This window comes from Callorhinus ursinus, unplaced genomic scaffold (genome assembly GCF_003265705.2).
Source record: "Callorhinus ursinus isolate GAN/ISIS: 27379988/994484 unplaced genomic scaffold, GSC_fseal_2.0 scaffold13, whole genome shotgun sequence".
NCBI classification, from domain to species: domain Eukaryota; kingdom Metazoa; phylum Chordata; class Mammalia; order Carnivora; family Otariidae; genus Callorhinus; species Callorhinus ursinus.
The window spans coordinates 6,851,284-6,864,656 of record NW_027397075.1 but is presented as its reverse complement, the minus strand read 5'-3'; the positions used below and the strand labels follow the sequence as shown (position 1 = coordinate 6,864,656).

The 13,373-nt window shown below is 55.2% G+C and overlaps 2 protein-coding genes and 2 long non-coding RNA genes across 4 annotated transcripts; all 4 read right to left on the bottom strand.

The window, feature by feature from the left end:
* Nucleotides 1–271: 271 nt before the first annotated feature.
* TNP2 (transition protein 2) lies at nucleotides 272–1,851 on the bottom strand. The gene is made up of 2 exons (XM_025855585.2): nucleotides 1,407–1,851; nucleotides 272–443 (listed from the first exon to the last, which is right to left on the bottom strand). Exons 1-2 carry the CDS (start codon nucleotides 1,783–1,785, stop codon nucleotides 427–429), a joined length of 396 nt encoding a protein of 131 aa, XP_025711370.1. The 5' UTR covers nucleotides 1,786–1,851; the 3' UTR covers nucleotides 272–426.
* Nucleotides 1,852–4,775: 2,924 nt separating this feature from the next.
* Nucleotides 4,776–5,289, bottom strand: PRM3 (protamine 3). The gene is made up of 2 exons (XM_025855621.2): nucleotides 5,273–5,289; nucleotides 4,776–5,179 (listed from the first exon to the last, which is right to left on the bottom strand). Exon 2 carries the CDS (start codon nucleotides 5,136–5,138, stop codon nucleotides 4,863–4,865), a length of 276 nt encoding a protein of 91 aa, XP_025711406.1. The 5' UTR covers nucleotides 5,139–5,179; nucleotides 5,273–5,289; the 3' UTR covers nucleotides 4,776–4,862.
* Nucleotides 5,290–8,915: 3,626 nt separating this feature from the next.
* Nucleotides 8,916–9,528, bottom strand: LOC112811505 (uncharacterized). Its single transcript, XR_003205070.2, has 2 exons — nucleotides 9,226–9,528; nucleotides 8,916–9,124 (listed from the first exon to the last, which is right to left on the bottom strand). It is a non-coding gene; the product is annotated as an uncharacterized lncRNA (long non-coding RNA).
* Nucleotides 9,529–11,813: 2,285 nt separating this feature from the next.
* On the bottom strand, nucleotides 11,814–12,554 carry LOC141374050 (uncharacterized). Its single transcript, XR_012380593.1, has 3 exons — nucleotides 12,456–12,554; nucleotides 12,219–12,301; nucleotides 11,814–12,035 (listed from the first exon to the last, which is right to left on the bottom strand). It is a non-coding gene; the product is annotated as an uncharacterized lncRNA (long non-coding RNA).
* Between the last annotated feature and the right edge of the window lie 819 nt (nucleotides 12,555–13,373).

The following is a 13,373-nucleotide window of genomic DNA, read 5'->3' as shown; positions in this document are numbered from 1 at the left end:
CAGGGTGGGGGCCTGTGGGCATCCCATGTGTGTGTGTGTGCACACTTGTGTGCGCCAAGGTGGGAGCATATAGGGCAAAAGAGGGCTCTGCCCAAGCAGAGGGCTGCCCGGCTGGCTTCGAAGGCTTCTTGGGAATCTCCAGCCCCCATTCATTTCTGCTCCTGGGCTGGCATTGGCTCCTTACACAGCCTCTTCCCTGCTTCCAGCTTCCACGCCAAGGCCCCAAAACATGTGACCCCCTTTAGTGAAATCAAAATGCCCACACAAGGAATAGTCATCCAGTATACAAGCTTTAATCAAGGTTGCATAGAAATCACTGTAGTACCATGTTCCTGCATACAGGTGGACTTCTTTCTAGCATTCCACGTGAGATGGAGTTTATCATTTGAGTGAAACCAACACAGGAACAAGCCATAGGGTGCTGTCTCAGTTGTATTTCCGCCCTAAGGGATGGGAACGGGAAAGGGACCTTTAATAGTGGAATGCTTCGCGCACTCACTTCCTTTGGGGTTTGGACTGCTCATTTGTAACTAAATACGGGGTGTGTGGCTAGAGCTTAGAATGTCAAGATCAAAAGGATTGCCTGTGAATCCATCCATTTGTTCCATTTATCACCCACCCATTCACAAATTCACCCAGTCCATCCATTTATCCAACATGGCTTCATTTAAACTATATCCAGGCTGCCCATTCAGTCTGTCCAGACATCTAGGCTTCCATCCATTGGTGCATTCGTCCATCCAGTTAACCATCTGGTCAGCTCATCTACCCATTAATCCACCCACTGATCTGATCATCCACCCACCTAGCCAATCATTGTTTAACCAACTCAGCCTTCCTCCCATCAATACTTCCTTCCCATACAACCTTCCTCCCATCAATACTTCCTCCCATCAATACTACCTTCAGCTGTCCAAGTACGTCCAACCAGTTCAGCTTCTTCTTACCATATCCAACCAATCTGATCACAACCATTGGTTCAACCAGCTAATTTGTTACCCTACAAGAGCATCAATCCGATTTACCCTACCACGCAACATCCATTCCACTTTCCAGTCATTCAACTGATATGTTTCATCCCTCCCTCTCCTCAAGCCTAACCCTGTCACCCATCCCTCTACCAACCAACCTTAACAAATGACTTACCCATCCAGCCTCTCATCTACCTATCCATGCTTCCATCTAGCTAATCTGCAATCTGTCTGTCCTCCCAATCAACCCATCCCAATTTATTTCAAGAACTAGCCCACTGGTGCATCATCTGCACAACTTCTCCTTCATCCCCCTCGCCTGTGCTTCCTCTGTGCTCAAGTAGCCTTCACCTCGCTACCCTGGGGTCCACCTAGGCTGCTCCCCCTCGCCTGGGGGGTGGCCCTGTGGCCCTTCCCCGCCTGCTTGAAAGGTACCTGAGCTCCGCCTCTTTGTTTTATACACCTGCTGCCTCCTTTTGACCACCTTCCTCTTGTTCACCTTTCCTTCCAAATTCTTTCTGTTCTTGGGGTAGCTGCAGGAATGGGTGGTGGGCCGCGGGGAACAGTGGTGGCAGTGCATGGTGTGTTTCTGGTGCCTCGGTGGCGGCCTGGGGTGTGAACTCTGGCTCTGGTGGCCAGTGGGGCTCTGGCTGCAGCTCTGGCTGCAGCTCCGGCTGCAGGTTTGGCTGCAGGTTTGGCTGCAGGTTTGGCAGTGGGAGCTGCAGGTGCACGGGCTGCAGGTATGGCTTTGGGGCCAAGGGTTGCTATGGGGCTGGGTGTGGGTGTTGGGAGGGCTCTGTGTCTTGGTGTCCATGGGAGGCCACGCTTGAGGGGCAGAGGCCACCTCCTCCTCCTCTTGCAGCACACCCAGCTTGACAGAGGCCCTGGCGGCCTCTAGTTATATAGTTGGGGCTGATTGTGATGGCACAGGCCACAGGGGCGTAACAGACGTGGCCAGGCCGGCACAAAGCCCCTGCCCCTGACCGTCACCCCAGGGCGGGGCCGCTTGCAGGGGTACTCTGGGGGAGTCCCATCTACTGGTTAAAAGTAGGGACTCTTGGGTCAGATGGAGCTTGGCCTGCATCCCAGATCTGGTGCTTCCTTTCCTCTGGTCGCTCACCTGGGCATTGGCCTCTCCACATCCCGGTTCCCCTGTCTTTGTACAACAGAGACAATATGAACGCCTCCCTCCTAAGACATCGGATGATTTCAATGAGAGAAGTGATGTCCAGTGGTTGGCTCAGGGCCAGCCCCCAGAAAAGGCTCAGTACCCTTTGTCTAAGCATCCCCAGTGCGTCTCCTTTTTCCCCCCAACACGGCATGGAAGCTAGGAGTGCCTCTGACCCCAGTGCGGTGGGGCGGCCGGCGGACGTTGAGCGGGTTGGATGAGAGTCCCTGGCAGACTGATGGGTGGTCCTGGGCTCTGCCTGGTGAACTCGCCTCCCCAGCAAGATTTAAAGCCAGAGGATTTAGAGCTGGGTTCAAACCCCAGTTTGCACTGATGTCCAAGGGTAGAGTGTTTTGTTTTTCAAGGCTCGGTTGCCTTATCCAACAAAGGGACCTTCCTTCCTTTGGGGTGTTCTTCTGAGCCCGAGGTGCCCAGCAAGCCCCAGGACACCCCTGACAGCCTGCCTTTCTCCTGATTCCCGCCTGCCCACCCTGCTCCCCTCCTTGCTGGTGGAGCCCTGCCATACGATTGGAATCACCCTGGCCCCGCTCAGACCTCCCAGTTCCCGGAGCAGAAAGCCCACACCTGCGTTTGCACATGGCCCCATCGGAGCTGTCCGGTGGTCTGTCTGCAGCCACCTGCCTCTCCCCACTCCTTGGCCAAAGCCGTTGCAAGGGCTTAGCTCTTGGCCGCTTGGCCTGTACCTCCCATTTTCCCCTGCCATGGGACTCCCTCTCCCTTCCCCCCAGCCAGCCTCTACTATCGCTCATGCACAACTTTGCCCCTTGTTGTGAGGCTTTGCTACAATCTGCTTTTGTTGTAGGTCAGTAATAAGCACTTCCCATCAGTCACGGTGAACACTACTCTGATTGAGCACTTCCTGTGTGGCTGGCCTCCAGCTCCTACCCTGTCCAGGCAGCTCTGCCCTCAAGCCTCCCAGTGACCCCGTGTGGTGGGCTAAATGGTGGCCCCCCCAAAGATATGTCCGTGTCCTAATCCCTGGACCCTGTCACAGTGAGCGTATTTGGAAAAAGGATCTTTGCAGATGTAAGTAAATTAAAGATCGCGAGAACATCCCGGATTATCCAGGTGGGCCCCTAAGAAACGAATGCACCCTGGGAAGTAGGTATGATCATTAGATTGTACAAAGGGGAAAGAGGCTCAGAGAGGGTGAGTGACCAGTTCTGAATCCAGGTCTGGCCCCTTCTGTTCCCGCCTCCTGGTCATGAAGGGACCCGTGGGGATTCCGGAAGGCGTGCGTGGCTCTGTTCCGATGGCTCAGCCTTGTGTGGGCTCGGTGGGGCTGGTTGCGAGATCGCTGCTGGGCTACTCTGTGAAGACCCTTTCTGGGTCTGTGGACCATCTCCCCTCCCCTCCCCCCCCTCCTCCCCCCCCCCCCCCCCCCCCCCCTGCCCCCCCCCCCCCCCCCCCCTACCGTTGCCCCCTACCCTCATACCACCCCTCCCTGGCTGACTCCCCACATCCCCACCCTTGAGTGCATAGTGGGACAGAGACTGTGTTTTAGTGTTCTCAGGGCCTGTCGTGCCTGGCTTACAGCAGGGGCTCCACAGAAGTTGGTGAATGACTGGGCAGGTGGACAGAAGGACCAAACCAGCCCACCAAGCCACAGCAGGGCCCCTTCCTCCAGACGACACCTGCCCTCCGCCTGCCGAAGGCCTCAGTGGCGGCCTCTGCCTCGAGTAACTCAGGGCCCCTCCTTACCCTCACGTATAGCTCCCAGAGAAACTGAGTCTCCCATGGCAATACTTTGTCCCCTGCAACCCCTCCCCAGCAGCCCCGATCAGGATCCTTCTTGGGCCCAGATGGCTGGTGCTTGGGGGACTGAGGGAAGGGGGCAGAACACATTTGTCCTTTCTTTTGGGAAGAGGAGGGTCAAGGGAGTCAGGGTAGGGTGGGCCACAGACGCATTCTGATGCTCCTCGAAGGCCAGAGTAAGCAGACGCAGGGCCCGGTTCTGGGTCTGGGTTCCCGCTGCCCGTTGCTGTGATAAGGGCAATGGCAACTGGACCCCTCGATAAAGGCAGAAGTGAGCCTCTGGCGGGGGGAGGAGGGTGCTGCACAAGTGGTCACCTTGAGTGTGAGGATAGTAGCAGAGGACTCGAGACCCCTCCCTATGCTCTGACCCCCAAACCAGGGCTGGAGTGGCGGGTGTACCCACCATGACCCCAGCAGCACTTCCTGTGTGCTGGGCCTCATCCCACCCACCCCCTGCAGTGACTTCTCCAAAACGACTAACCTGTGGGGTAGCAGGGAGGGGCAGGCTGAGGCTCAGAGACAGACAGTGACTTGCTCAAGGTCACACAGCTAGCAGAAAGAAATTGGAACCCAGGTCTGCTGAACTCCCAAGCTCTTCTTGCACCCCCCTGCATCTGCCCAGACTCAGAGAGGAATCTCCCCCCTTCCCCTGCGCCCCCCCCCCGACAGCACTGGCTGACCGCCAGCCTGGGCTACCACATTTCCCAGCCCCCAAAAGCAGGGAAGGGTGGCTGAGAAGTCATGGGGGGGGGGTGAGCCTCATGGGAACTTCTGGCTGGACCTCAGGAACAGGGGTCACGGACTCCTGTTCTTCAGGCTCCCTGAACATGCAAACTTGCGGCACCACAGGAGAGCAGAAGTCCTTGGAGACTTTTTATTGACTCTTTTCTGAAAGTTCTTCTCGCTGGAACAGTGCCAGGCCCCTCTTCCTGGGCCACCGTCATGGGTCAGGAGTGCGTCTGCTTGGGCTCGGGGTTCTGCTGGGCCACAGGGTCTTCTTCGGCGCTCTCCTCCTCCTGCCGCTCGGACTCCATCAACAGCAGCTTGCCCTGCACCGGGAGCTCTTCCTCCTCCTCCGCCTCTGCCTCCTCCTCCTCCTCCTCCTCCTCAGCCTCGGACGACAAGGAGAAGTTATCCTGACTCACGCAGGCCACGAGCTTCTTCATGGACGATTCGTGGCCCCGGCTGTGGCCTGTGCTGAGCTTGGCACAACGGGAACCCATTGCCCGCTCCGGCTGCCTCTCCAGACTGGGCAGGAAGGCCACTGGGGGCAAAGTGGAGGGGCTGTGAGGACAGCAGGCAGGGCGCTGACATCACAAAGGGGCCCCTGGAGCCCCCCAGCCCCACCCTTGGATACCTGAGTCCCGGGCCAACACCTGCCTCAGACCCTGGCCACCAAGCAGCCCCCCTGCGCTCCCACCACCTGCAGGCCGGGTCAGAGAATTCCAGGCCGGCCCCCTTGCCTTGCCGTGTTACCCCCTCCACCAGGCCTCATTTGTGCTGGCAAAAGGTCCCCTTTTAGCTGGGATGACAGTTGGGGATAGAATTTCCAGAAGCAGGAGAGCCCACAGACTCCTCCCCACATTCCAGAAATACCCAGCCCGAGAGAGAGCTGTTGACAGTATGTGAAGATGGGTCAGAATAGTGACTCCTTTTGGGGGAATTGGCACGAGGGAGGGGAGGGGCTGGAAATGTCTGGTTTCTTGACCCGGGGCCGGGGAAAGGGGCCGGTGGGGGAGGCCACACGGGTATACTTAAAACTCGTGCTCTATGCATAAGCTGTGCTCCCAGAAAACTAAAGAAAACCCTCCCTACTAAGTCTTTCCTGTTTGGGGATCACAGAATTTGATCCTGTGATCTTTACACACGCCCATACCACCGTTTTCAGCACGGGAGGGGAGGAGTCCTTCCTGAGCACTTAGGATGGAAGAATGGATTTCCTGCCAATTTTCTGCCCCCAATCCTCGGTGGCTGTGGTCTGCTGAATAAGGACCCTCCAGGGCTCTTGAGGTGGGGAGACTAGCCTGGCTTATCTGAGTGGGCCCTTAATGTGCTCAGAGGTGTCCCTATAAGAGAGGCAGAGGGATTTCACACAGGAGGGCAGTGTGCTCCTGGAAGCAGAGATTAGAACACTACGAAAACTAGGAGGCGCTTCACTCCAGAGGCAGGAACAGGTTCTGTCCTGGAGCCTCCAGAGGGTCGAGGCTTATACACACTTAAAAGTGTGTGGCAATGCAGGACCTCAGACCGTGCACAAGGCCTCACTCCGTCCCGCGAGGGGCTTTGGTTCCCTCCATGCTGGCCTTGTTCTTGCTGGAGCATGCCAGACCTGCTGTCCACCTCGGTCACAAGTCCCCCATTCCCTAGCTACCCAGCACCCCTGAATATTTGTTAAGGCAGAATAGTGAGGCCCAACAGGAAACCCTGAATCTGGGTGATGGAAGGTACCCACAGTGTCACAGGGTGACCCGCCAGCACAGTACGGGATTTAGTTTTATCATATTCATTTACTCTTATATCAGTGCCGTTTGCATAAAGGAGACCCTGACAGCCCGTGTATTATCTCAAGCTTTATTTGGCAGGTGACTTTTGCTCATTGTAGTCAAGATGTTGTGGGCTCCGGCATCCGACGTCGGGGGATGTCTGTGGTCTGGTGAGGTGGTTCTTTGGTGGGTGACTTTTCCTTAACTCCCATCCAGGGCTGTGATGGGCCCAGGAAGGCTTAGTACCGCCTTCTCTGTCTCCTCCTCCTGACCCTTCTGGAGCCTTGTGGGAAAGAGTTCGGGTTCCCGGGCCGTGGGGATGGGCCTCGGTGGCGGGGAGAGGGTGTCCCAGGGGGTGGGGTGCGTCGGGGGTGGGGACTGGCCAGACCTCTGTGGTGCCTCCCGTGCCTGCAGGTGCGTCTCCGGCGCCGCCGCCTCAGGCAGGAGCGTCGCCGCCTTCTGTGGGTCCTGTACCGCCTCCTCCGGGAGCAGTGCCTATGTCTATGGTGATAGCGGTCTCTGCGGGGCCTGCCTTCCACCGGGATGTCCTGGTTCACCATCTGCTCCTGCTCCTGGCCCTTTTGCTGCTGCCCCTGCCCCTGCTGCCCATGGCCCTGCCCCTGCTGTGGACGCTCGCTTGAACTCCTCCCGCGGCAGCGGACCATGGTGCTGGCTGGGCAGGTGGCTTAGGTGGAGGCTGCAGCTGGCCGTGGGGATGGGGGAGGAGGGCTGAGGCCTGCCCACCTGCTCTTGCTGTTAATGTTGGTCTGGTTTGCTGGCAGCTCTCTGGGGACTTGTATATAAAGGGGGCCCCCCCACTATGACTCAGGGGCCCCACCCCACCATTGTCCCCACCCTGGCCTGACCAGTCCCCTCACAGCCAGCAGGGTCTGGAAGGGCAAGCCACCCTTGCCTTGCCTAGAAAAATGTGTCGCCGCAGGGACATCTCTTGTCCACGTCATTTCTGATGCTTCCTCCCCACCTTGGGGCTGTGCCGTGATCTGGGATTTTATATGGGTTCTCTGTGCATCACCGTAGGCCAGGTATCGGTTCAGTGACTTTCCGTACATTGGCTCCTTCTGCAATTCCTCTTTTCCAGAAAACAGGCAGACAGAGGTAATGTGACTTGCTCAAGGTCACTCTGCAAATAAGGGGCCAGGCTAGGCGTCAGTCTGTGCCCATGGGATGCTGCCCTCCGAACGTGCCATCTTCATGTCGCCTGGGCCTCGCTGTCCTTTGATGATCCCATTAATATCCAGAATCAGAGTCAGAGCAACTGCACGAGGCGTCTCCCCCTTGGAGGTTACCTTACGTGCAATAAGTGGGTCCCGTGTGGTCACACAGGGGCCATGAGTCAGAGAACACAGGTGGCCTCAAGGATCTGGGAAAGACAAACCAATTCTACTCCCTCAGAGCCACCAGAAACACAGCCCTGCCCACACCTTGATTTTTAAATCATTTTGGAATCCTGACCTGCAAAACTAAGAATAAATTTGTGTTTTAAGCATTGAAGTTTGTGGTAATTTGTTAATTCCACCCTGGTATTCACATGCGTTTATTAGTGCCTCAGTCATGTGTGGTTATTAGTGCCCTTGAGGATGGCACCTGTTAATATGAAGGCCCAGGGATCACCCCCATCTCCATGGCTAGAGCTTGCTAGCTACGGGGCGGGGGGCAGGGGGTTCTGTGTCCAGCCATCCTGCCATTATCTGACCGGGTCCAGGAAACCACCTAGTGATTGGGGTCATGCAAGCAGGTTCAGGCCCATTCTGTGTTCTTACAGGATCATCGAGGCCTGGATGCTCGATAAATGGGAAGTCATGACTAGGGGCGTTTCTGAGGTGCTAGGTAGCCCTGTCACTTTAGGGCACTGGGTCACTGAGCTCCTGCTCACTGAGGAGTTGCCCTGGGCTATGCTCTGCCACCATAGGATGATTGTAATCGACAGGCTCTTTGAGGTCGGCTTGGCTCAAAGTGTCCAAGAGTCTCGTGAACCATCTCCATGGCTCCCTGGGATTTTCAGCCCTCCGTGCATCCCGTGGGAGGAGTAGGCGGGCGAGATGGACAAGTCACCCTGTTTCCTCAACCAGGGAGGTTATTTTCAGCTTCGCTCCGCTGCCCCTCACGTGGGGCAAGGCACCATCACTATGCACCAACCTCAAGGGCTGCCCCAGGACCAGCACGGGAAGCAGAGAGAAACCAAAGTGGGCACTTGGGGGAGAAGTGAAATAGAGATAAGCCTGGAGCTTGAGCTGGTAAAGGTTTCCTTGGTTCTCTGGGGGCGGGAAGCCAGCCCTGAGCCCGTTTCTGTAGCCCATGTCAAGCTGCCCCCAGGACCCAGCCTCCCGTGGCCACTGGGTGGGGCTCCCAAAGGGGTGATTGCAGGGGGCACGGGGGTGGGGTGGGAGGGCAGATTCCGTTTGGAACAAGATCCACCGGCCACCGACACTTATGTCCCCTCCTTCCTCAAGCCCTCCCCCGCCACCGAGCCCCCTCAAGGCAAAGAGGCGAGAGGAATGATTTTTCATCATTTATTGACAGGCGGCATTGTTTGTTAGCAGGCTCCTGTTCATGTCATTGAACTGGTGGCATGTTCAAGAGGCGGCAGGAGGGTCTTGGCGGCTGGTAGCGGTGCGGGCAGGAGTGCGGCGGGCCGGTGGCAGGCCGGTGTTTTCTGTGCGTTCATCTTCTCCTATACCTCACCGTGGTGTAGCGGCGGCAGCACACTGCAGGGGGACAGGCGGGGACAGGGAGTTTTAGCACGGTGGGACCCCTGTCCCCCCAGCTCCGCCCCAGCTCCCCAACCCCAGGGTGCCGGCCCCTTCACCTCTCCTTCTCCGCCCCCGACAGCACCGTCTCCTTCGGCGGCGGTATCTCGGTCTCCGGCGGCGGCATCTGCTCCGGCTGTGGCTACGGCAGCATCTGTATCTGGCCATGTTGCTAGATGGAACCGGCCCGGATGCTCAGAGCAGAGGGACCACCTTGGTTGAGCCAGCCAACCTGTGAGCAGGTGGAACTTTGTGGGCTGTGAGCCCGGGGGCTGACTCCTGGGCCTCTTATAGACACGGCGGGGGGTGCCCTGGGCATTGTGAGGTCGCAGAGGCCTGGACCTCACAGACACCCCCCGCCCCCCCCCGCCCCCGCCCTGGCCAGAGCTGTCCTGATCACGTCCATATATGGGCATGTGGGAGGCCCCTGGTGGGAGCAGGGTGGGGCCATGTGGCATAGGGTGGGGAACCCCCCCAGGTGACCAGCCCTGGGGAGACAAGAAGGCTTCTCACTCATTCATTCACTCAGTTACTTAATTAACAAAAAAATGTTGAACACCTACTGTGGGCCAGATTCTGGGCTAGGCCCTGGCATCCAAGGATAAATGAGGCCAACATGCTCTTGCCTAATCAGCTTTGTACCCAAACTATGGGAAATATGAACAAAGTAACCACACAGAATAACTGAAATTGTGAAAAACGCTAAGGGCCCCTCCGGGCAGGGGGGGAGGGTTTTCTGAGGGTCTAAGAGCTTGGGGAGGACTTGACCTCCAGGAGGCGCTAGCAAAGCTGCCTCAGGAAACACTGGTGAAGTGAATTCCTAAGGGATGAGTCAGGGTTGGAGGAGGGAAAAGTATGTTGGGAGAAGGAAGAGTGGGCGGCAACGTTCTGAGGCAGCACACAGCGCAGGTCCCATTTATATGAAGTGTCCGGAAGACGGGTGTCCGTAGATACACCAGTCCACAGGTGGCTGCTCAGGAGCACGGACATGAGGAGTGACTGCCTAGTGGGCACAGGGCTTCCTTCTGGGGCAGCGGGAGTGTGAACTTATTAAATGTCCCTGAATTGTTCATTTTAAAATGGTGCATTTTGTTATGTGAATTTCACCCGAGTTGGAAAAAAAAGTCCTGAGGCTGAGAGGTGCTTGGCACATGTGCGGAATCGAAGGAGGACCCCCCCCCCCCCGCCGGTGGTCAGGGCAGAGAACCCAGGTAGGCAAGCTTGGGCAAGATGGGGCCAGCCCACTTGGAGCTTTGTGAGATCCTTCCCATGCCCCGCGTGAGTCTTAGGGATAAAGAGAGTAGAGGTTAGAATTAGAGGTGATCAGTTACCACCAAAAACTGAACGTAACTGCCTTCTGGATGGGAGTTTGAGGTTTGACTTAAGAAGTCAGAGGTGCTTTGGCAGATCGTGTCCTTGTGTTGGGGATACACACGCCCGAGTATTTAGGCATAATGGGCATCATTTTGCCAACCGCTGTCAAGCAGTTCAGAAAAGGAACAGTAACCATGAGCACTTATCTACATAGGGAAAGAGGGAGAGGGAGGGCAGAAGGAGAGGGGCAAAGTGGAGTAAACGGAATAGAATGTTAACACTAGACCAGCCTGGGTGAATGGGAGTTCTTCATGGTTTTTGCAACTTTTCTGTAACTTTGAAAGTATTTCAAAATAAGTTATTAAAACTATTTAAAAAAAAAAAAAAGAAAAGTTAGGAAGAAGATCTTCCAAGGCTGGTATAGGGGCTCCACCCTTCTGAAGGGCCTGGTTTCAGCAAGTGCTTTCCCTCCTCAAGGTTGTCTTCTAGTCCAAAATCAGGGCTGCCATGGACAGTCGTGCAGTTGGTGTACTGCTCAAAGCTCCCAGCCAAGGGATTGAATGGGAACTGAAACCCAGCCTGTGCTCTGCTTGCCAAGCCAGGCCCAGCACCCACAGGCAGGCTTCTGCCCACAGGAGCTATTTTCTAATTGACTGCTCACAGTGGAAGTCCTTTTCTAATTCTAACAAAGGCACGCTAAAGGCTAGCCTCAGCCTGGCTAGAAATTCAACCTGGTCGACTGTCCAAGCAGGATGGAAGAAGAGGAAGGGGGTGGGGTGCAAAAGGAGTCATTATCCTGTGAAGAGTTTTCCCAGACACCCCTCCCAGCAACTTCCCTTCTGATCATTTGCCTTATTGCAAGAGCACCCTGCCCTTCGGGATAAAGCTGGGCTCTCCAGAGGAAGAAAGGGGCCAGTGAACAGTTAGTGCTTTTTGCCCCAGAGGGAATGCAGCCAGAAGCTTCCAGAACCCTACTCCCCAACCCACAGGCAAGGTGGGAAAACCATGACCTTGAAGCTCAAGTCCACAGAGTTACTCAGAGTTACTCACCTGGCACATAGTGAGTCAGCAGTACCTTTTCATTTATTGATTTGTGTGTAGATCCAATTTTGTAATTCTTAACTACTTTTTAAAGCTAACCTACATGGTCCCAGAGGAGCCCCCGGTGAGGTGGCGGGTTGGTATAGACTGTTTTACAGATGAGAAATTTGAGACATACAGACTGGATGACTCATTCATTGGGGTTTTTATTGACCACCTACTGTGTGCCAGGCACAATTCTAGGCGGTGGGAATACAGCAGGGGCAAGAGGGATGGGAGTTCTTGCCCCCAAGAAGCGTACATTCTGGTTGGGGACAGAGAGCATGCAAGTGAATAAGTAAACAAACCAAAGACTCTGAGGTTGATTACAAATACACCCAGAAATGGTGAGCAGAGTGGCTCGCAGGAAAAACTCAGGAACAAGGACGTCAGAGAAGGGCCACTCCGAGGAGCCAAGGCTTGACAAGTAGGGGTGGTCCACTGGTGTGAAGACTTGGCAGGGGGACAGGAAAAGCTTGGAACCCAAAGAAGACCTTCCGGTTTAGTAGAGGAGACGTGCGTTAAATCTAATCCCTACAGAAATAAGCCCTGGGAAGGAGAGGGGCCATTGGCCCTAGTCTGGAGTCTGAAATGTTGGAGTTTGTTAGAACAGCTAGATGTTACCCTGAACAAAGTAGCACTTGCCCCTAACTGATACTTACGGTGTTGTCTCCAAGTGGAATGTAAGATCTGTGAGCTCAGGAGCCGGCTCTCGATCACCGTTCACAGTAGCAAGTCCTCCTATGGACAGTAACCAGTACATAAAAGGAACCCTACTATTTGTTGCATGAAGAAATGAAAGATACATGGATGCTTTTAGGGTAACCCTCTTTTATTGTCATTTTCCAACCATGAAATCGTGGTACGGTAGTATGATTTTTGAAATGTCACGCACCGTCTCCCCACCTGCTGCCCCAGTTCTGCTGGGTGTGGCTGGCCCCAGAAACACAACGCCAATCGCCAAGCCTCCTGCCATCTCAAACACATGCTGAATCCATAGGGATTTCCTGGGTGGTGTCCCATCCCTCCCCCGCCTCTGTGATGTCACAATGGTCACCCACAGCTGCCTGGATCAAGGGCAGACGTCACCAAAGAGGTGAAGGCAGGTGTGGGGAGGTCTCGCAACCCTGCTGCCTTTGAGCATTGTGGAGCTAGGCAATTCTTTTTTTTTTTTTTTAAGATTGTATTTATTTATTTGAGAGAGAACATGAGTTGGGCGGGAGGAGCAGAGGGAGAAGGAGAAGCAGGCTCGCCACTGGGCAGGAAGCCCAATGCGGGGCTCAATCCCAGGACCCCGAGGTCATGACCTGAGCCAAAGGCAGCCACTTAACTGACTGAGCCACCCAGGTGCCCCAAGTCAGGCATTTCTGAGGACAATCAGGGCAATCTGGCAGTATGGTGCTGTGGCACGCACTGTTCTGTGTCCGGGGATCTGTCCTGCAGAAATTCTCACACATGCTCATAAAGGTGTGGATGGCCGGGGGAATATTGGCAATGACTTCAAGTCTGTCTTAAGGAAATGATCGTTGAGCTGCTCTGTCCGTCTTGTGGAGCAGTTCCCAGCCATCCAGAAGAGTGCTGTGGAGGGGTGACCTTGATGCAGAGAGAAGTCCAGTGTATCCGCAGTGACCATGTTATGTAAATGGAGGGTGTCATCTCTTGTCCGTAAAAAATGTAAAAATAAGTGATTGCACAGGCTTAGGGGAAAGTCCAGAATTTAATACATTGACTTAGCAGTGGGGAGTGGAATCATGGTTAAGCTTCGCTTTCTATTTTATTAATTTTGTATGGTTCAGAATTTTTAAACCTCAGG